Genomic DNA, 22,389 nt, shown 5'->3' on the forward strand with positions numbered 1-22,389 from the left:
ACCTTTTTAGTGCCATTTAAGTGGTGTTTTCATACATATTCTTATACTAATCCGCCACTTGGCACCTAAAATAACCCCGGTTTCGCATATGCATTGCATTTTGGAGGACATTCTGTTTTCGTAGAAAATTGGATTATATTGGAGCATAATTAGATAAGGCCCTGGACGAGCAACAACCCAAAGAAAGAGGAAGGCCAACGGGCCTAGACGGATCGGCCTATAGAGGCCCAGGTCGATCGGCCTAGGGTCCTTAGGGCCTCGATCATACTCACCTTCGGTGAGGACTCCTCCAATAATACTTAGGAGCTAAATTTTCCAAGATATGGCAAGATTACTTTAGGAGCAAAGATGGAAGCAAGCAGGATTTTGGAAAGATATCAAGATGCATCCTTATCCCGAGGCTATCGACGTGCAATTCTCGCATGCAAGTAAAAATAAGTTTCCATATCATCAAAGAAGACTTGGCGACGAAGGATGGCGTGAGAGGCCACAAGGAAGGGCCAGGCCAATCGGCCTGAGGCTTTCCTTGCTCCTCTCACCTTTCAATTTTCACCACGCGTTCCTCGGACTATAAGTACCCCAAAAATTCACCGAGCCCCAGCATCCATCCACGAGAACTCGACGAAATGAAGGACATCCACCAGAGGGAGTTGAGAGCTGCTACAAGTCTTCGAAGTTGTCTAGGAGATGGCTTAGGCTGACCATAGCCACCATGGCCTCCCTGCGTGGTTGTGTCATGGTGGAGTTCAGGAGCTAGTTATAATCATCAATGGTATGTACTTGGTGGTGATGATCTAAATACATATATTATATGAGCAATGTTCTTCATGTCATCCGATCTATTAGCGACTCGTTGTCTCCTTTTATGCTTTCTTCTTATCATGAATATGCTTGTTCTACCTGTTATCTTTTTATACATATCTGTGGATGTGATCGACCTGTTCTCATGATTTACCTTTACACCAAGGTTACCCTCTTCATATGGAATCTATGCTTCATGTTAGGATTAGATCTGTTAGATTAGATGGAAAACCTAGTTAGTTCGTTGTCGATCCATGGATTGATCAACTTTGGATGGAATACTCTGAGGAAAAAGCCAAACTGGCGTGCTAACTGCCGCCAACAACTTATTAGTAGCAGGTTGCAACTGTTTTTAATTTTTCCAATCAAGTTTTTATTTGAGCCGCCAACTTTGAATGGTTTTAGGTGATTGCATCCTATATTCATTCATGTTTTCGTTGGAATTATCATGTATGTTTAGATGTGAATTTTTGCTAGCTCTCACATAGTTGCAATCTTCAGTTTTTCTCCCTACACAGTTGCCCTCACGTTTGTCGAGCCATATAATGGTGTTCCTATCGCCTGATCGACCTCCAGCCTTTGCTTTGATAACATTGTCTGCCAAATCAACGGATTGCTTGGCTTCTTTGAAAGATTTGCTAGCTGCTTCCTCAACAATAAGTTTTTTCAGCTAACACACAGGAGCAGATGGCGACGGGCATAGCCCACATGCTGCCTCTTGGAATTTCACTAGAGCATGATCTTCTCGAAGTATTTGCTAATACAAACTGACAAACAATGATCTACATAGAAACTAAAAAGGGTTCTCGATGAAAAGAAGGAATGAACAGAAATAACACTAACCGTTGCAAAAGTCTCCAATGCCTCATACCAAGGCCACCTGCCGCCCGCAATGGTGTCCGGCCATTGTCTCTGTGCTCCTGTCAGGCTGCCCAGAGCTGATACCACTCATGCACATGGCCACATGCTGATAGGCTCGACCATCCGTCTATGCCCAACAACGCCTACACCGCACCTTCCCTGTCCGACATCACTGCTGAGTGCGGTAACCAACCGCCATCACAACATCTGATGCCAAGTCCAGCGAGAGATGCACCGGTACTGATGATTCTCGGGTCTGCCTCCTCGTAGCAACTAGCTTGACGCCAACACCGAAGAGGTGGCGGCTTCGATGGATCTCCGAGAGTGAGGAGCGGCGGGGAAGGCGGATCAGAGAGGGGAAGTGATGCGGATGGAATGAGGCAGCGTGTTATGCATGTGTGTGATTTGCGGATAGCACGGGGTGGGTTGGGCGCAGTCTACATGATGGGAACCGACGGGACCATGCATTGGAGGGAGTTGAGGTTGACAGGAGTAGGGAATGGTGTTTGGGCATGGGCCCATCTGTCGGAGTAAGATGTGAGAAGAGGTGACGTAGGTGGAACGGGAACGGAAGGGAGTGACATCACTCATGTAGGTGGTGGCGCTCACCTCGTGCCCTAGCGCCGCCGTGTGGCTCGCTGGAATAGGCGTCGTGATTCCAGTCACCGCCGACAACGGAAACCGGAATAGGAGAGAGAGAGAGAGAGAGGAGATAGAGGCCAATCCATTTTGGGGGTCAAGAGCGGAGTTGGAAGATGGGTATGCTTCGCCCATCACTACCGTCCTTCATTGTTGTCGCCTCGAGCTCTGCCGACAGCTACCACACCTGAGGCTTATCCACCCGAAATAAGACTATGATGAGAAATCCTTCACCTCGTTAGAGTTGATGCTCCCTTTTCCCTTCTCTTTCCCATATGTGATGCATGTTCCATGTGCACAGCCGTAACTGTTCTCTAAAGGCTGCTTGGATCCAATGGCCGTAGCTCCCCATGACGAAGCAACAAAGGTAGCGCGGATTGTTCGGAGGTGAAGAGGGGGCGTGGAGGGGCGAAGGGAGGATCCAAGGGCCTGTAGTCCGTGCGGTTAAGAAGACCAACGCACGGAGGGCTGTAACCGAGCGCATGAAGGATGAAGGGTGTCGGGAGGCTTTTGACACACGATATATTAGTATTAGATATATTGCTTGAATTGACCTGTTGGCTTTTGTCCTTCGAGTGCAAGCGTGGGCTGCTGGGTCGGACGGTGGTGCACACGTTGGCGTTTAGGGAGTTGTTCACAAGTGATAAAAGTTAGTAATAGCTGATCGCTGAAATTTTACTTTTTTTCTGGTGCATGTGCACTCGGCAAGCCTAACGTGGCTAGTTCATGTCTTCTTGTAAACCAAGACCAAACCACAAATCAGTGTCCACCGAGGAATTGAAAGGACCAATTGCTGAAGGTGGAGCTCAACTTTTTTTTGCCTTTAGTCATGATAAAGTATTGCAGTCTGCCTGCCTTTTTCAGTACTTTATTTACACCTAGGCTGAAAACGAAATTTAGCAACATAAACCATTGTTGCACGAAATGAACGAGCTCTGCCATGTTCGTTTGTGCCGTCGTGCCTGCTTGATCAGCGTCCATCATCGCCTACATGCTACGACATAAACCAGTAGACAACCCAACACAAAACGAGAGGCAAACAAACACCCTATCTACACAACACCAACAAGTACAGACGAAGTGCCCCGTCATACTCCATCGTCAGCCCAGCAGCATCGATCAAACTAGTGGAAAGCTGACCAGGCAGCCACGCGTCATAGCCGCGCCGCCACGTACGACAATTCCCTGGCTTCAACAATCCGTCGTATCCTCCCCCGATTCGCCCGGCGCTACGGCTGCGGCCGCCGCGTAATCGTCACGTCTCCGCCGAAGCTCGCCCACGAGCTTCCTCAGGGCGGCGGCGGCGCCCGTGCCGTCGCAGCCCATGAACACCTCGGCGATGTCGGCGGGCGTGATGCGCACCCCGGCGGCGGGTGCGAGCAGGTCCTCCGCCTCGGCCATGAGGTCCCTCACCGTGTCTGGGTCGTCGCCGGCGTCCTCGCAGCCCTCGTCGCCGACGCCGAGGTAGTTCTTGGCGAGCACGCGCAGCGCGGGGGGCGTGCAGTAGCCGAGCTCGATCTTGCGGTCCATGCGGCCGGGGCGGAGCAGCGCCGGGTCTAGGCGCTCCGGGTGGTTGGTCGTGAACACCATCAGGCGCTCGCCGACGCAGGACGACCAGAGGCCGTCGACGAAGTTGAGCACCCCGGAGAGGCTTATGGATTCCCGCCCCACCACCGCCATGGCCGCCGCGGCGGCGGGCGAAATCGCGGCGAGCTGCGCCGCGGTCTCGTCGTCGGCGCCGTTATTGCCGTTCTTGTTCTTCTTGTTGCGGTCAGAGAGGTCGAGGGAGCAGTCGATGTCCTCGACGACGACGACGGACTTTGGCGTGGTGGAGACGAGCAGGCGGCGGAGGTGGGAGTTGGTGGGCACCGTGGTGAGCTCGAGGTCGTAGACGTCGAACTCGAGGAGGTTGGCGATGGCGGCGACGAGGCTGGTCTTGCCCGTGCCCGGCGGGCCGTGGAGCAGGTACCCGCGCTTCCACGCGCGGCCGACGCGGGCGTAGTGGTCCCGGCGCGCCGCGAAGCGGAGCAGGTCGGCGCGGATCTCCTCGCGGAGCGCCGGGTCGACGGCGAGCGTGTCGAAGTTGGACGGGTGGGAGAAGGCGTGCGAGGTCCAGAGGCGGTGGTGGTCATCGCCGGGGCCGGTGGCGCGGTTGGTGTACAGCCGTCGCTCCCGCGACTTGAGCCGCATCCGAGCGGCCTCGGCGATGAGGTGGGGGATGTAGTGGTCGTGGATGAGGTCCCGGTGCTGGCGCGGGAACTGCAGCTCGAGGGTGCGGTGATCGCCGCCGCCGCCCACGCCGTGGCCGCCGCGGCCGAACACGCCGTAGGGGCTGTACCCTCCGCCGCCCGCACCGCGTTCGGCGGTGCGCGCGGTGGAGGTCCAGCGGACGCGGACGCCCTGATACGTGTCGTGCGTGGTGTGGGAGTCCGGGAGGGAGGCGACGGGGCGGTGCGCCTGGCGGGGCTTGTGGAGGCGCACGGCGGGGGCCGTGGCGAGGCAGCGCTCGCCGAGGTAGAGCTGCGCCGAGTCGTAGAGGTCGTTGGCGCCGCCGCTGGCGCCGTCGGCCTCGTCGATGAGGATGGTGCCGCTGGGCGGGCGGAACGCGGCGGCGACACGCGCGAGGAGGCGGCGCAGGCACATCTCGGCCTCCGGAGGGAGGAAGTCCCGCATCGCCGTGCGGAACACCATGAGCGTCGCCAGCAGGGACCCCAGCGACCGCCAGTCCAGCACCATCTCCATGACGGCCGGCTTTCTTGCTCGCTCAGTTGCTCACTTGCTCTATGGAAGCAGGGTGGGAGACTGGGAGTGGAGGGTGAGGTGGGGGTTTTATGGAAGGGTATGCGCGCGTCGTCGTCGGATTCGGAGGCGATTCGGGCGTCGGCTCCTCGGGTTGGGTGGGGACGGAGTGGAGTGGAGTGGAGTGGTTTGGCTGTCCGCGGATGCGTCGGCGAGGTGTGCCGGGGCGGCACGTTTCTGCTGGGTGATCGCGCGCGCGTGCTTTTTTCGGGCCGGACGGGACGACTTGACCTGCCGGGGCAACGAGCTAGTCTGCCACTGCCACCACCGTAAACGAGCCGATGAGAGACGCTGCTGGTTCACGTTCTCTTTGGGCCTTGCATCGTCGGAGGCCGAGGAAACGGACGGTGCACACGCCATCAGCACACGTCAGTTGTGGTGTGGATGACGAACGAATCGTGAGGCTGACGGGGAAGGAATAATACTGGGTGTGCAAGTGTGCTGTGTGGACAATGGCATGGAGCTTGCTCGGCAGATGCTATATGATCCCGTTCGAGCGCCAAAAAAGCTAGCACCTTGTTCCAACGTATTGCACCTCTTGTAACAATTTCTCTCTCCTCCATGCACCTCCTTAGCAAATACGTTGGAGCTGACATGGGGCTCAACTGCTCAAGCAGGTTCGGCCTGCAAAGACTGCCGGGTTCCAAGCTAGTATGGGGTTTAATGGGGGCCATGGCCCCCCTTATGCTCTATATGCAATTTTGTGTGCACGTGCAATTGCCATGTTAAACTATAAGGTATTTAAAAATGTCACTACTTGACTTTCTCTTATATTCTATGTGATTTCTGACTCCGTCTCTACTATTTTTTTTTCCCTACGCGCGTGCGATCGTGTCAAGCAGTGCCTGGTTTGGCGCGTTCTGAAGCTTGGGAGGAATTCTGAAAGCCTTGTATGGTTAGGTGTGGAGAGGTGAACGAACGGGACAAGTGAAAAAAAAGGGGGCAGAGCCATTTTTGATCCGCTCCAGCGGAAGGGACAAACCGCGGAAGAATCATCTGACTAGACCTCGGTCATCTAAAGCCGCTTTTCCCTACGCTACAATCTACGTGCAAACGACAGGCACATGACCGAAAAACTTGGCACCTACGTTTGTCGAGCCAATAATTGGAACAGATGTACGAGCCAGCACGAGTTCGTGGCTCGCCGATGCCATGATGGTATGATCGACCAGCACTGCACCGTACGTGATAAACTGTGTGATCCCTAAAATCCAAGAGCAATGATCGTGTCAATCCCCACAAGTTTGATGTGTTCTCGCCTTCCCTTTTTGACCGACTAACCGCAGCTACGTCTTCGAGCACCTTTCCAATTCGTCATGACTTGGAAAGAGACGCATCGTGCCGTGAAGCTTCTCTGAAGCTTCCCGGTAGCCACCGGCGGCAAACTTGATCGAGCACTTACTAATGCAAGTGCCAATAATGTTACCACAACCTATAGATGCTTCAGTACATCCTTCTCATACGAAAAACCCAAGCCTTCTGAGAGCATGCTTATTACCTTCTTAATGGCGATAAGCAGGAGCACTTTAGCAAAGAAAGCATACATTTTTCTCAAAAAAGAAAGAGAATAAAGCATGCATGAGTCGGCATCCAAACAGTACGGGACCAAAGTGGCAAAGTGTTAAGTGCATGCCGTCCACATCATCACGAGCTAACGATCGACGACACGAGGGACGACGATCTGCACTGTGCAGCTTGGTTTGTCGCCGAGCACGACCTGTCGTCCTCGCCTTCGCCGGTACGTCGCCGTCCCTGCCGCGGTGCTGTCGGCACGCCGATGAGTCGGGCGTGCAGAGCCGGCGATATCCTATTCCAACGGCGTCGTGTCCGGGACGATGTACCGTGGCGTGTCATGGAGCGGGCCCGTCTCTCCTGGGAAAGTTTTTCACATGTTGGAGCGTTGCGCTTGTGCCCAATTGCATCGCTTGTTGGACTGTGTGACCTGTCATGCGCCGCTTCCTCTCGATTCTTTCAGGATAACGCCGCAGCAGTTCTGATCATAGAAAAAAAAAATAGACTCACCGGAAAAACCGTGAACCGGTGACCAGACCGGTTCGGTTCAATTAAAAGATTGATCATGCAATTGGACCGGTGCGAACCATCGAACCGATCGGTTTTATGTCGAACTAGTGAACCGGTTTTTTATGAATCAGTGAAAAACTCGATGTTTGGACATCAGTTTTGGAACTTGGAACAATAGACTGTTATGTTATTTCTATGTAATCCTATCTATAATGTCATATGTGATATGTTTTGGTAATAAAACTTGCATATTACTCATATAAATCATGAGAAATAAGTATTATATTGATAAATGATGAACCACTGGTTTGACTAGTGAGCCACTTGTTGGACCGGTGAACCAATGAACGAGTAGCTTGGCCGGTTCGATCTTCGGTCTGGCTTTTCGTTCTATGGTTCTAATCGATCCGGTCCGACGATGTGCCCCCAACAAAGTTAAGGTTCCCTGTTGTGTCACGAGAACGACAGCGCTGCAGCAGCATCTCACTGGTGTGCACGTTGTAAATGATCTGACCTGCTGGCGCTGGAGTTTGTTCAGTTCAGTCCTCTTTGACTGTCAACACTCCTACGTGAGTCGGCAGCAGCAATGACAGACTCACAAACTCCATATGCTTAATCCCTGCACTTTGCGAAGTACGCACGTGGAGTGGAATTGGATACCTTTACTCATGCCCATTTCGTTTTAGCCTCGTAGGTTAGCCTCATCCAGACTCATCACAGCAAGTTTAATAACAGAGGCAAGCTCTTGGCTATAAGACAAGCCACAACAGCTCCTAATAGCCAAGCCATACAGCGGTTCCTGCTTGTCTCCACTTAAACGTAAAAGTATTTTCTATTCTTTATGGGTCCCAGCTTCTCATCTATTTTCCAATCATCTCACGCCACCTCGTCTTGCATAAGCACTTACCCCATGCAAAATTACTTCCGTGCTTTGGAGTCCGTGAGGAGCTGATCGACGCATGCAGCGCCAAGCTCCCTTTGCTCTCATCCCCTCTCTCTTCCAGCTCGACACACGATGCTGACCTGTTGGGCGATACGCCCATTATTGGGCTAGCTCTTAGTGATCGCTGTCAGTTCGACGTGACTTTTTCAGAAGTACAACTTCCTTCCGCAAATAAACAACGTTCATTCAATCCTCCGGTTTATATAGTTATGGTCAACTGTTTTTCTAAGAAGTTCGCATGCATTGTCCTGAAGTTACAAGTTCACATGCACTAAATTCACACTCCGATAGCCATGGCTGCCTAACAATGACATGCATGTATTAGGGCATGTTTTGGTTGGTGCGTTTAGTGAGATTTTCTGAATTATTACTGCATATGTCATGTGTGGTATTTGGCTGCTACCCTCCTATCATGTATTCCTTACCTCAGGCAACGATGCTTATATGGAGGTGCATGACAGTTGATGCTTGAGAACTCATTGCTCATTTGCAGTGGCGACGTAAGAGGGAGGCTGAGGGGGACCTCCCCGCCCCCCCCCCCCCCCGACCTCAAATGGTTGATGTAAAGTAACAATGTCACGAATTTTGACCATATAGAAATGAATGGCAATTTTGCTTTTTTGCCCCACTAATTAGCCATTGGGCTTCCTCATGGCTTTACTCTAGCTCCATCCTTGCTCATTTGTCACCCCTATCTCTCCGCCGTGATGAACCTTGCTCAATGGTCTAGCACTATCATCCTCCCAGATCGACGTACCCACTCCACCGCAGGCAATGGTAACCCTTTCACACTTACTGTTTGATAGTAATTAGTGGACTTATAAGCATGTAGGTTTCTGAGGTCCTTATACCGTTTGTTTGGCATGCTTTTATTACAAGTAATATGCAAATAGACCAAAAAAATTACATAGATGGTATAAAAAGTTTAATTTGTACACATGGGAGTATGGGACACAAAAATGTTCACCTAGTCTAGTTGGCAAGAATTATTCGGGAGCAAAAGGTGTCCAAATGGAATGAAACTTTGTATATGAGGAATCAAAAATTTATACTTCTACAATAAATCACGCATATTTTGCTTGCAGAACAAAGAATTCGTACACCTGACCTCACAGACGAGAATTATTCAACTAAACTATTCACATGAGGGAAAATGTTTATACATCTAGAAGAAAAAGTTGTACACCTAGCTTGAACAAAGTTTATACACCACAAATAAAATTATGGGAACAAAATTCTATACACATAGTTAGTTTACTTATGTAGAACACAATATTATAAATATAGGTTTGTATTTACTATTTTAATTTGGTGGACTTCCTGTTGTGGGCCACATGTTGCTGGACTCATTGGCCGTTAACGGTCCACTTTCCGAATTTGTGAATTTGTGACCTGAGGATTCCCTAGCCTCGCCGCTGGTTATCTTGTCTGAAGCAGTTGAAGAGAGGGGTGGTTACTTTTTTTTAACAATGGATGAAAATCCGGCTTGAGACACCTATAAAAGAGGATGTACGAGACCACAATTATTACAAAAGTCAGCCACTAGTACAACTCCAGTACATGTAAGAGACATGGAGCTTAAAACAAAAAAGAAAAGGATCCTTCAAATTGCAATTCGAGTAGTCATCCTTCATGACTTGCTTCGTAAAGTCGATTCCTGATGATCCATCTTCACACCAAGTAGGGCAAGAGTACTATCAAAGCTTGACCAATTCCAAACAATGAGAGGTACTTCCATCCGACTTTTTCATCAGCTCGCTAATTAAGGCCATGACCACAAACCACTGGATAGACAAAATCAATTTCCACGGCTAACACTGAGTAGAGAAGATCTGAGAACTCTGAAAATGATGCCTCCAAGGAGGGCACGCCGCCACTGGCGTCGACGCCGCCCGTCCTGCACGGGCAAGGTTTTCAACAAGAAGAACCCAAGACACAGGGGGAGCAGCCATGATAGATGCCTCACAAGAGGAGTACGACGCCCAAAGGCGTCACCGTCGTCGGTCCATTGGATCAACAAACAATGGCTTTCGCTCAAGTGCTGCCCCAAAGTCACCCAAGCGTGTCCCATACCACACCATTGTTGATTAACACAAACGGCTATGCCTCCATCGTAGCACAACAAACATTGCAGCCCTCATCGACGAAGTGTGTTCCATACCACACTAACACCTTTGGGACGAACGCAAGCCACTGCGCCACCATAGCAGCACACCATCCTTGTCACAACGTACCTTCTGTCAATGAGGAGCGTCACATACCACGCCTATACCATCTCAGGCTTGAGCGTCCCCGTGTTGCCATCATTGCACACGCACCACAACATAGCCTTCAAAGATGACGATGCACGTCCCATAACATGCACCGCCGCCATCGTAAGCCTCGCCAAGGTGTCACCGATACGATCAAAATTACCAAACTGCTGTGAAGATGAAAGGATATGCTTCGTCATGCCGTCGGCAGTGCAGGAGCCGCAGCACACGGCCACGAGCCAGTGCTTACGGACACAGTTACCGCTCCCGTAGGCCTCCATTGCCATGGGCGCCACCACCACCTTGCCGGCTGTCGCCCTCGCGTAGGGGAGGGGTGGTTACTTGGAAAAAAATTGAGTGGGGACGGTCCCCACAGTCCTCCGCGTGAGGACCTCCTCACGATTTCTGCCGCGTGGAGAACTCCGCGGATCGACGATGCTCGCACCGCGCTTGTTCCGCAACACGCAGGCTCACTCGCTCGCTCGGCTCTCATCTCCAAACTCTCTCCAGGCTCGCTCGCTCGGCTCTCGTCTCCACTCGTCTGCCGCCACCGTCCGCGAAAAAATTCCGTCCTCCGTCGCCTGCTGCCGTCGTCCATGCCGCCGTTCCCACTGCGCACCTCTGCCACCCGCCGTCCAGGTCGCATCGCCCCTGCAGTGCCATATACAGAGAAAATACCAATGGCGACCATCATATATGTTGTTTCAACTAAAGAGAGCACGAGTTTCAGTTTGACAAATGAGATTTCCGGCCAAACAGCGCTGGCAATCAGCAATCCTTCTCATTCATTGCTGGTCCCAGAAAACCTTCCAGGACATATTAGCAATACAAGAGGTTTCTGGAAGTTCCTCTACTAACAAAAAATAACACACGACTTGCTACAAAAATTCGAAGTAGATTATGATGAAACTCTATGATGCACTTGCGCTACTCCATGCACCGACGAACCCACGCCGAGAGATAGAAAGCAGTCATGAACTCATGATGAGCCACCGAAATTTCGAGGCGAATTTCCATGAGGGATGAAACTTACTCCGGCTAAATGTCTTTCGAAAGCTTCGATTTAGTTTTGGCGTCTGTCTCCCCAACCAGTTTCTTCTGAGGAATTGGACGCATCAGTCAATGGAAACATCCATACTGACTATGAACAACATTTTTTATCTACTGGGCACATTAAGCTCCTGAAATTGGCACTACACTTTGCAGCTATCCCACCAAAATTAGCAGCAATCCCACACGCGAGCGTCGATTCCGCGTATTGATTACCTTCGGGCACGAGGTAAATCCTAAGTTCGTCGCCGTACTTGGAGAGCATCTGGATGTGCGACGGGTTCATGTGCGGTGGGACGCGGCTGAGGTAGCACACCCCACGCTTGCCGAACCCGTCCAGGCTCTTCCCCAGCAACTTCCTCTTACCCCCTACTCCTACTACTCCTTCCTCGTCTTCGCTTCCAAGGCCTTGCTCGTCCAGCTCCTCATCCAAGAAGTCATCTTCCTCCTCATCCGTGAACTAGTCCCTCTCCGTGGGACCCACCATGGTAACTGGCTCAGGCGGCAACCGACAGGGTAGAGAAGGCCTGTGGGTGCGCCTGTGGTAGCGGCCGCCCTAAGTGCAAGGGCGATGCGACCTGGACAGCAGGTGGCAGAGGTGCGCGGTGGGAACAGCGGCGTGGATGACGGAGGACGGAATTTTTTTTCCGCGGACGGTGGCGGCGGACGAGTGGAGACGAGAGCCGAGCGAGCGAGCGAGCCTGCGCGTTGCGAAACCTGCGCGGCGCACGAGTGTCGTCGATCCGACGAGTTCTCCACGTGGCAGAAATCGTGAGGAGGTCCTCACGGGAAGGACTGTGGGGGCCGTCCCCATCCAATTTTTTTCCGGTTACTTGTGGTGGGTTGGGTTTAATTGGGCTGGGGAGTAGCTTGGTATGTATTCCAGTGTTGACAAAACATGTTTTCTTTTATATGCTTTTTTTTTCTACCTCAGATATAAGATTGCAATCAAGTGTGAGAAACGTACCGCCTTTTTTTCCTTGTTAGACATGTAGTCCAGTCAGTGGTGCTATGATTTCCTCATGTTTTTCTTTTCTGATCATTTTCGTCACACTGTTGGAATTATTTGATCCCACCAGAAGAAAACTGTGTAGGTGGACAGCAAAACCGGGTGCTGCTTACGAAACATATAGAAGGTGGTAAACTGGTATCAGGTAATAACAGTTGACTCGTGAGGGGTAACCGTACTTGAGAAATACACATGCATGAAATATCTATCAGAATGCTCACAACTCTGGCAAATGAGTATTGTTATTATGCCAAGCCACTGGGGAGACTGTAATCAGCTAGCAGCTGAAGTAATAATGATATATCAAAGACGACAATACGAAAATAGAGAACAAATACAAGAAATCAAAAAGGCTATGTTCTTCTCCAATCCCAGAAATAGTGATGACTGAATGCATGGTTAGTAATATACAATATTGCTATATGTACTCCAATGAAACATAGCAGGCATAACAAATTAAGAAGAAATTCGCGTGTGGCTTTATAATTGCAGTGTGCTACATGATCTTTGGGTTTGTCCTAAAACTCTAATCAGTTTCATAACTGATTGTATTGCAGCTATATCTCATCTCTATAGCACAAGGTTTGCATGCTGCATCCTGCATCAGCATGCAGAATTGCAGATCATATTATATAACTAAAGCGACTGTGTGTAAGGGCGTCAAAGTTATTGCTTGTCTCCGTCTCTCCGACCATATACCATGCATGCACACTTATCTACACAATCTCACATGAAACCTCGAAGTCTCAATCAGATAGGCCATGCTTATCGAAACCAAGCACCAAAGCATGCTTCGATCGGCTTCGCTGAGAAGTCAGGAGGAGTAGCTGCTGGAGCTCTTGCTTGTCTCGCCGCCGCTCGTCGTCACGGTGACCTTCTCGCAGGACGGGCAGACGCCGCCCGCCGCCGCCGCCGCGCCCCGTGGGAACTGGACGTAGAGCCCAGACGCCGCCGACGACGACCGCTGCAGCTGGGCGAGCTCGTGCTTCAGCCGCTGGTTCTCGCCGGTGAGGCTCTCGCAGCAGCGCTTCAGGATCTCGCAGTCCACCTCCGTTTGCTTCAGCTTTGTTCTGAAAGATTTGCAGAATCAGAACACGAGATCGCAAGTTCAGAGCATGCAGGTAGACAGCAAGCGCAGATGTTTATCTTTGTTCTCTTAATTTCCTGGCACATACCTTGCTCTCCTGTTTTGGAACCACACTTCTACCTGTCTCGCGCTTAGATTCACCCGCCGAGCGAGCTCGTGCTTCTGAGCCTGTCAAGCGTCGTGAGAGAAGCGATCTTTTCGTCAGAGATGTTCTACTTCTACACACACTACATCATGTTCATGCCAATAAAGTAACTGATACGAGGTTAGAGCTCATGCATACGTGGGACAGTATGTTGTGGGCGCGGAAGGTGTCCTCGAGCAGGGTCGACTGCTCCTTTGTGAGCCGGAGCTTCTTCCTCGTCGCCGCACCGTCGCCACCGTCGTCGCTCGGGCTCAGCTCGTGCGACCGGCGGCCGTCATCGTCGGTGATCCTCAACCTCTTCCGAGCACCCTTCTCTGCATTAGTGCCCACCGCAGCTTCTTCCTTGACGCTCTGTGGGAACAGCAAGTCGAATTGCAGCGCCGACGACCTCCGCTCGCCGTGGCTCCTCTTCATATCGCCGCCGCTGCCTATCCCTAGGCCAAGCCATGATTTCCCGAAATCCTCGGCCTCCATGGCTAGTCTAGCGCTAAACATGGTGATGGTGTCCGAGACTTCACAGGTCGCCCGGGTAGATGAAGAGGAAGCAGTTCACAAATGGTAGCTAGGATTAGGGAGCAAGTGAGTAGTAGCCGGCGTATGAAGGTTCGGCGTTGCTTTATAGCTGCAGGCAGGCGACTACTGTTGATGCCTGGGAAGGAAACAATGGCAGGACGAAGTCAGTTTCGTGTGCGAATTGAAGACGACAAGAATACCCAGAGGTTAATTCTAATTCTAATTACAAGGAGAGGGCGTTTTACTTGAATACAGGGATCGAGAGAGATGGATTGTATCTGCCACCCGCAAGTTAATGCTCCAATTGGACTGAGATGAGACACGAGGAAGGCAACCGGCTGAGACCAGGAGGGCCGTTTCCCGGTCTCCCGCGAATCAGATGCAAGCATCGATGGTTCCTGAAACCGACGACATTTTAAGAGGCTCTCATTTTTCAACCGTAGACGGCAGCAATAAAAGATGAATAACCCCTCGTTTTTTTATCTCTGTGGAAAATGAGAGACTAGCAACGAAAGGCCGTACGTGTGATGAGAGTCAGCTAGCTATAGCTAGCATAGTACTGCAAGTTGTGAACTAAACAGGTTATGTTCTCTGAAAACAAATTAAAATTCAAATGGTACACGTCTATCTTGTCTGAATGTACTCTGGAGAAAAAAACGCAGCAGGCTGAGAATCTGTTCAAAGTGCATCACCTGTGTCCTCTACAAGTCCCTTCGCTGGCCTTGGAGATCAAACAAGCGGCACAGGTTCAGTGCATGATGATGATGGATATATGATCCATGTCTACACAGGCATCAACTCATCTGCCAAAGCATGGGAAAGATCGATATCAAAGTCAAGAGTTCCAGAGCATACAACAGGTCAGAAAGAAGAAACAGTTGAGCCCAATCTCTCTGCACTGATTATTCCTAGGACACTCTCGTAGTACTGTACCTTTTGTCCTTGTCCGTATTTAGATGGTTCCGTTCATGGAACCGAACGAGCTAAGTGAGCTCGACCTGCATCGATAATGGCGAGGATGCACCGGTCATTGTCCGGCGGCGGCGGATGTGCCGCATTCGCTGAAAATATGATCAGCGACACACCCACACGTACAACACCAAACCGTTCACGCAAGCCAGAACAAAACAACCCTTTGTCTGCCAATCTCGCCGGCTAGCTCAGAACAAAGACTCTGAAACCATCGATCTCAGGGCAGCAACTTTTTTTTCATAGGAACCCGGCCGTGTTCTTACTGCGATCACTTGCGCCTCTTGCGGCACCCGGCATGGCATTGTTACTGGGGTGGAGGTGGTTGAGATCTCCCCATCATTTGCTCGAAAATTCAAGCGGTCAAAAAGGAGGGGTTTATTACCCTTGATGCAGAAGCTTCTGAACTTTTAACGCTCTAGCTGATTTCTCGTGATAACATATGCTGATTTGGAAAGATTCGTCCGGTGTTCTTCACTGTTTTCGCATGATAATGTATTTTTGTTGGACTGATTCGTTCAAAGACATGGGTCGCCTGATTCAACCCTTCGATGCCTACGTTTCAGTCGTCGAATCAATGAGTTTTGAACAGTGTAGAGACAGAGTGTGTATATAGGCAGCCACCAAAGCTGTCGACGAGGTCTTCTTTTAACCTAATTAAGATTCCTACCACAGCTCTTCTTTTTTTTGTTTTGCTCTTTTGGATTTGGGTTTTCAACCTGACCTTTTTCACATGATTCACCTGTGTGCATGCAGGTGGAGTTATTTTATTTATGCCAAAAAAGAGGATAAATAAAGCGCGCCTCGAGAAACATGTAATGCCGAGAAAGCTGAATTGCGGTAAAAAAAAATGAAATGCTAATGCGGCGTGGAAAGTTTAGTTTGTTCAAGGGAATATGAAAAATATGAGGCAAAGACTATATTCTATTTTTTTCCCTCCCTGGTAATCTCAAATCGGCAAGAAATTAAACAAAAACGTGTCTCTCTATTATTGTGTTTTTTTTCGAAGCACGCGTGTCCATAAGAAGTAGTAGTAATCGGGGTTGCATGAAGCACGGTTTGTCTAGTCAGAAGAATTCCATCAACTCCTAATGTTTTGAGGTCAGAAGAGTTCAACTCCTAGTGCTTTCAGGTCATCTCCTAGGAAGGAACGAGCCTTCGTATGAAACGGTCCTCATCATCTGAACTGCTACTGCCATTTTCCTCCAGATTTAAACTTTTGGACAAACTAAACTATGCTTCTTTTCCTGAGACAAAAATCCACGAACTCATCAGACTGTTGCCTCAGCTTCATGCAGTGCCCTCCCTTCCCAGAAGCTTCAGAGACGTCGTCTCAATCGCGGCAGCTGTTACGTTGCTTGTTCCATCTGGGCCGGAGCTTGAGACTGAGACGTCAGACGCCTTAGAACCCATGCATCCCTGCCGCCTCGTGCCATCAACCGGCTTATAATAATGCTAATCGAACACTAATCAGTGCAGGATTTTGACTCATCTATACCTTTCTCCTGCAGACAGGTTCAGCTGCTGCCCACACGTCAGCATGGATGTCTGATGTCTCTACTGCTGGTCATTTCATTGACCGGCCGACCAAAATGTGCTTGTTGGACGGTCAATCAGGGCACAGAGCTCCACCTGCACGCACGCACGAGGAAGACCACCACCAGCAGCAGAGCTCTGAAGAAACCGATGGTTCCATCTCCATCTCCTTCTAATCTTCTTCTACGAAGCTCTCTCCGGTGGAGTGAGTGACAGGGTGACAAGGACTCTCAGGCTTGTTTGCTTCCAGCCCCTGGAGAAAACATGTCTGACCTGAAAACTTGCTTCAACCAAACGACGCACTCCTCGATCGAGTTGCCTGTGCAGGCAAAAATCGAACACGTTCACACGCCCACATGCCTGTAAGTTTTCACGTCTCGAAGAAATATTTAGGTTTCCATCGCCGAGCGAGGAAGTCGTCGATCGTACGTTCGTCCTCGAATGCATGCGCGGCCGGGCGCCGGCGACCATCGGCCGTCGCGTCGGTGTCCCGCCCGTGCCGTCTCCGCCGAAAAATCTTGGACCGCCGCTGGCGCGCGCATCAGGGCTAGATTTCGGGTGACGCGCGCGCGCGGGCGGAAATGGTCGTGTCGTACGTGCCGCGGCTTCCTCCGGTCGTCCGCAGCCCGCACGAGCGGCGCGGCGGCTTCTCTCCCACAGGAAGAAGCACGGACTGCACGGCTGGGGTCCAAACTTCAAAGGTGACGGGACAGTTTTTCTATTCTAGGGAAAAAAAAACTCTAGTTTCTTGTGTGATGATGATGAGATTTGCTACCGTTTACTTTGTGCAGCGGCCGTACACGTACTCGGGGAAAACCTGCAGGTGCGGTGCACGTATTGACCTATCCGTCCTTTTCTCTTGCGCAGACCATATACTGTAACTGTCCAAATTCCAAGGGTGCGACTTTTGTGCCAGTGAAATTCGTAAATTATATTTTAGATTACTCTAATTTTTTTTTCTAAAGGTGTATTAGGATTTGGAGAAGTTTTCTAATTTTATCATCCAATTAGCTGTGCAATCGGTGTTGCTGTATTCTAAGATATGGTACTAACTTTTATATCGAATTTGACTAACTGTAAGTCAAATGCTAAATTTGACCTGTTCAAATATTAATATTTCTTATAAAAATGCCTAACTCTTATCCATTGGAAATAGTAACTTTTTCTCGAGCAGACAGAGAAAATACTGCAAGGCGGCCTGGTCAAAAAGCCGCGTAGGCAGCCAGCGGGCCTTAGCACCTTGGGCTCAACCGTTCTACCGCGCGCGCATGCCGCCGAAGATGAAGGCAGCAAACGGGCCTCTCTACCGTTAGCTCGCCGGAACACCTACTCCTTTCCCGTTAAACAGAACCGTAGGCTGTAGCCCAGCCTCAAATTGCACAGGGACGCGCCCAGGAAACAGACGGGCCGATCGGGGAGGGCGAGAAATACGTACACAGCACACACAGCCAAGGCCCAAGGGGACTTCGGGATTACTGTCGTGGGCCACAGAGCCAGTTCCAAACGTATCTGCTTAGGTTGGGCCCTTTTTCATTGTGGTCCATGGTCGTCGATCGAGCTGGTTCGTTGTGCAATTCGTGGGCCAATCAGTGCCTCGGGTGCAGTTCACCGCTTGGGCCCGACCGTTTCATCAGATGGCCCAGCAGCCGCAGAAATTTAACCGTTGGCGGTTGGGCCGGACTCGCGCCCGCCTCGACGGGTGGCATGTTCGGAAATAAACGCAAATTCGTGGGCGTCCGCCTAATGACAGGCTTATAAAGCGACCCGCCCCCCGGTTAGGGTTCGCAGCGCCAGCTCCGCCGCCTACGCTCACGCGCCGCCGTGCCGCGCCCACCGCTCGTCAGGGATCGATGCGAGTTGTGCTGTCCTTGCTTCTATCTTTGGCTTTTGCTTCTTTAGTTTCTTCTTGGTTTTTGTTTTTGTTTGATTTGATGGTTCATCCGAGGGGAGAATGGCGGCGATGACGAAAAAACATGGTTCGCTCGTCTGAATGGCGGGTTCTCACCTGCCTTGCGGAGCTTAAAAGTAGTCCGAGCCCAACGCCTCCTGGATCCATCGATCTTTATTTTATGGTGCTTGTTTCCTTTTTTGCAATCTTACAAGTTTTGGTTTCTGATGAGAAGGGGTGTTGCAATGATGATAATCTTCAGTCTCGAGAGCAGGTCTCTGCTCGGTGAGCCTGGGAAATAATCTCCATTATTTCCTCCTGAGCGGTTACCTGAGCAACTCCCAACAATCACCCTCAGTGCAGAAATAATCTCCATCATGCTTTGGCACTGGCAATGGTAGTTTGAACTTTGAACAAACGTTTGATTGGGGAATCGATTCCATTCTTTCCCAGATTTCATTCCAAGATACAAACGCAAGTGACGTTCGTTTTACATTCACTTGCAGCATAAAAATAAAACAAACATGCACATCACGCTGGTTGACTGCATCTAGAATGAAGCAAAGTGCAGAAAGCGAAGTAAAAATGTATGCTTGTGGGGTGTCACGACAGAACAGCAAGCTGTGATGATTTTACGAGGCTTGGTTGTTGGTGACCCTGCCCATCCCGTTGTTCTGCTCCAGGAAGCGCACGACGACGCAGGTGATGTTGTCGGCGCTGCCCCGCTGGGAGGCCTCCGCGAGGAGGCGCTTGGCGGCCTGCTCTGAATCCAGGATCGGCTTCACCATGGCCACGGCTTCCTGCAAGCAGAGGAGGCAGAACATGAAGAAAGCTTGGCTTCAAATGAGCTCATCGAACCGGACACCTTAACTTTTTCTGACGAAGGGTTTCGTGTTGTTTTACCTCGTTGGTCACCACGTCCCACAGCCCGTCACTTGCAAGGATGAGGAACTCCAAGGAGCTGTCCACAACCTCCTCCTGAACCAGACAGTGGGTTTTTCAAATAATGATGTGCATCAATTGCTGCAGAGAAACCAAAGAGCTCGCAAACCTTGATCTCTGGATCAGCGACGACATACTGCTTCAAGAGCTTGTCACCAAATGCTCGAGAAACTGCAAGAACACCACCTACACGCCATGTTCCTGCCAAATTTTCACAGATCAAAGTTATCGATGATTTACGAGTCGATATCTTGTATTTTGGTGGCCAGTAAACCAAGGAGGTAGACATACCAGCCCACATCACAAAGCCACCAGCTTCCTCTATCCTCTGCCTCTCATCCGTCTGATCTGGCTTGTGATCTCTTGACACGGCTATAGCTGCAGCACCAACAAGAATGAAGCTCATGGGTTGCCAGAAAATTGGATCACAAAAGGCCAGTTGTGCTTCGCGCGACAGTTTAGTTACACTAACTTAACCAGCAAACATGCCGTTAAACAAATTGGTTGCATGTAGAAACTTGAATTCTACAACACGTTAGCTGCAAGCTAGTTATCACAAATGAAGGGCAAACAAGGTCAAAGAAGCTGAAATGCCAGAAACATTGGCAAAATAATGTACCATGGGGTTTGACTTACCATCCCCTCCTCTGCATATGACCGCCCTAGAATCCCCAACATTTGCAACCACAAGGCGATCACCTACAAGAATAGCTGTGGAGGCGGTCGACCCCGCATCTCGATGATGGCTGGTATCAGCTTTCAGAAGTTCTGAGTCGGTGTGAGTGTAAGTTTCAGCTGCAGGAGGACACTACCAGCATTCAGACTCCAAATTTCAGAATTCTTAAAAGCCATAGCAAGTGCAGAGAGTTATAGTACCAATAGCAGATTTGGTATCACTGAAGAATTTTGGGTGCTTGATTAAATTGGTGAAAAGGTTTTGCTTGACAAACTCTGCTGCTCGAGCTCCACCGTGGCCTACACGGGGAAAGAAATCGGTTAGCAATCAAACAAGGGAACATGGCCAATTTCCCCCACCAAATGTCTGTTCTGGTTGACACTAGAAATTGCTGGTATAGGACAAGTCAATATTACTTGCTTGACGCTAGAAGTTGCTCGCTTACATTGTCTACACCTAAAAATGTTAAAGTGTCATGAATTTTCGATTAGAAATAGGCTGCATCTTATTACCGTCGAAAACGCCGAACAACCCAACTGTCTCTCCATCGACACCATCTACTCTGGTTTCATAGAAGTCTTCCATGGAAGACCTTTTCCCAGGAGAGCTTGCGTAGCCATAGCTGAACTTGCCGTTTTCACTGCCAGGATGAACAGAAGCATTTGCATGAAACAGGCTTATTGGACATCAACAATTCACCATAGTACATAAAATCGCTAGGAGCTGTGCAAATGGATGGTTAATGTACAGTTTCAGCAGATCCATGAAAAGGAAAATATTCTAGATGCATGCTAAAATATTGGTCCTGCCTGCTTCTTTCTGTTTGCAGATAAGTCTGTCTCTCTCCCCACTTAACATAGCCTAGTAGCAAGAAACGTTTTGAAAAAGATGGAAAACAGAAAGGCAACATCATGCACCTAGGATCCTAGTACTCCTCATCAGCAAAACATAACATGGCAGTCACGGATTCGCTGAGAACTCGATCAGGTTAAACAAGGCCGGAGATAGTGACAGCTTTAGTATGTCAATGAAATGTTTCCAAAGATTCGGGCAGAGGCAGAGCAAGAAGAAGGAAGCAGCGAGAACGGTGATGGCACCTGAACCCTCCGCCGCTGACGGGCGACCTTTCCCCGGCAAGCCCCATCACGGCCGATGACGGCTCCCTCGTCCCGGCAGCAGCTAGCACGGCAACAACGACGGCGAGGCCAGAAACAATGGCCGGCCCCGGGAGCTTCTCATGCGCGCGCCGTAAATGGAGGAGGCAGGCAGGCAGGCAGGGCTCGTGGGCCTAAAAGGGCGGAGCGGACGGGCTCGATGCGCGGTGGCGGGCGGCGGGCGACGTGGCGGCAGCCGAGAGGGGGCTCGTGGACGCCCCCGCCACCCTTTCCTTTTCTTGGCGCGTCGCTCCCCTGCCTGTCCGTAGTCTCGCCCGTGTTGGTTTTGGTCTCGTCGTGGTCCTCGCTGCCCTCCCTCTGCTCCGGCCCGGCCTCGATCTCCCGGGGCACTGTGCTCGAGCTGTGAAGTGATTTGCCGGCGCGTTGCGTAGCGTAGCGCGCTGCCTGCCGGCACCGGTGGTGGCGCGCCGCGCGTCAGCTGGCTGCTGGCTTTGGGGCGCGAGGAAGAGGCACGCGCGGGCACGTGGCGCGAGCCCGGCGACGGGGGAGGACACCTGAGCCGCCCCGGGATGGCAGCGCCGCCGTCGAGATTCAGTTGCGCATCGCGTTACACGTCGAGGTGCTGAGCCTTTTTTTTTTTGGCTTTTAGGAGTTGACGTGCTGCGATTGAGTAGCGGGACCTTGTCGTACTCGACTGCTCGTGGGGGTTATAATCCAGGATCGAGCCACTGAGCATCCAATTTCTTTATCTGCATGTCCATTGCTGAAATGGAAACTGTTGGGAGATATTGTGCTCATGTGGCACTGTTTTCAGCTTACTAGGTACAGGTTTAGGGCATTTTGTCCAGTTTTTCTACTGATGAAAAGGTATGCAATAATCTGTGAAAAATATTCTATTAAAAATGAGCTGTATTATTTATAGGGATTAGGCTTTGCCAATTTCTATGGTCAATTTGTTAAAAGAAATTTATTTGCCTAAAATTAGACCGAAATCATTCACAAAAGACCCAGTCTTGGATATTCTGCAGCTTGGCCCAACGAATACTTTTTAGTTGGCCCAACAAATACTTTTTAGTTGGCCCAACAAATTTCACCAGCAGGCCAAGAAATACTTTCGGCCGTGTCAGCAGCACGCGTGAGGC

At 50.6% G+C, this 22,389-nt stretch overlaps 3 protein-coding genes across 3 annotated transcripts; all 3 read right to left on the bottom strand.

The window, feature by feature from the left end:
* Positions 1 to 3,091: 3,091 nt before the first annotated feature.
* LOC101769481 (AAA-ATPase At3g28580) lies at positions 3,092 to 5,112 on the bottom strand. Its single transcript, XM_004966075.2, has one exon. It carries the CDS (start codon positions 5,041 to 5,043, stop codon positions 3,493 to 3,495), a length of 1,551 nt encoding a protein of 516 aa, XP_004966132.1. The 5' UTR covers positions 5,044 to 5,112; the 3' UTR covers positions 3,092 to 3,492.
* Positions 5,113 to 12,832: 7,720 nt separating this feature from the next.
* LOC101769884 (homeobox-leucine zipper protein HOX18) lies at positions 12,833 to 14,174 on the bottom strand. Its single transcript, XM_004966076.3, has 3 exons — positions 13,747 to 14,174; positions 13,552 to 13,631; positions 12,833 to 13,446 (listed from the first exon to the last, which is right to left on the bottom strand). Exons 1-3 carry the CDS (start codon positions 14,101 to 14,103, stop codon positions 13,191 to 13,193), a joined length of 693 nt encoding a protein of 230 aa, XP_004966133.1. The 5' UTR covers positions 14,104 to 14,174; the 3' UTR covers positions 12,833 to 13,190.
* Positions 14,175 to 18,915: 4,741 nt separating this feature from the next.
* Positions 18,916 to 21,893, bottom strand: LOC101770287 (probable protein phosphatase 2C 59). The gene is made up of 8 exons (XM_004966078.4): positions 21,230 to 21,893; positions 20,645 to 20,772; positions 20,333 to 20,431; positions 20,093 to 20,251; positions 19,748 to 19,834; positions 19,566 to 19,657; positions 19,418 to 19,492; positions 18,916 to 19,314 (listed from the first exon to the last, which is right to left on the bottom strand). Exons 1-8 carry the CDS (start codon positions 21,274 to 21,276, stop codon positions 19,147 to 19,149), a joined length of 855 nt encoding a protein of 284 aa, XP_004966135.1. The 5' UTR covers positions 21,277 to 21,893; the 3' UTR covers positions 18,916 to 19,146.
* Positions 21,894 to 22,389: the final 496 nt, after the last annotated feature.

Source organism: Setaria italica, chromosome IV (assembly GCF_000263155.2).
Source record: "Setaria italica strain Yugu1 chromosome IV, Setaria_italica_v2.0, whole genome shotgun sequence".
Classification (NCBI taxonomy): Eukaryota; Viridiplantae; Streptophyta; class Magnoliopsida; order Poales; family Poaceae; genus Setaria; species Setaria italica.

What these genes read in the sequence shown, in the direction of transcription:
- LOC101770287 (XM_004966078.4), bottom strand. Translation starts at nt 21,276, where the DNA reads ATGGGGCTTGCCGGGGAAAGGTCGCCCGTCAGCGGCGGAGGGTTCAG. An exon ending in GTCAGCGGCGGAGGGTTCAG is followed by an intron (nt 20,773 to 21,229) that starts GTGCCATCACCG and finishes TCATCCTGGCAG; the next exon opens with TGAAAACGGCAAGTTCAGCT. An exon ending in GGGACGTGGTGACCAACGAG is followed by an intron (nt 19,315 to 19,417) that starts GTAAAACAACAC and finishes CTCTGCTTGCAG; the next exon opens with GAAGCCGTGGCCATGGTGAA.
- LOC101769481 (XM_004966075.2), bottom strand. Translation starts at nt 5,043, where the DNA reads ATGGAGATGGTGCTGGACTGGCGGTCGCTGGGGTCCCTGCTGGCGACG.
- LOC101769884 (XM_004966076.3), bottom strand. Translation starts at nt 14,103, where the DNA reads ATGTTTAGCGCTAGACTAGCCATGGAGGCCGAGGATTTCGGGAAATCA. An exon ending in CCCACAACATACTGTCCCAC is followed by an intron (nt 13,632 to 13,746) that starts GTATGCATGAGC and finishes GACGCTTGACAG; the next exon opens with GCTCAGAAGCACGAGCTCGC. An exon ending in TTCCAAAACAGGAGAGCAAG is followed by an intron (nt 13,447 to 13,551) that starts GTATGTGCCAGG and finishes CAAATCTTTCAG; the next exon opens with AACAAAGCTGAAGCAAACGG.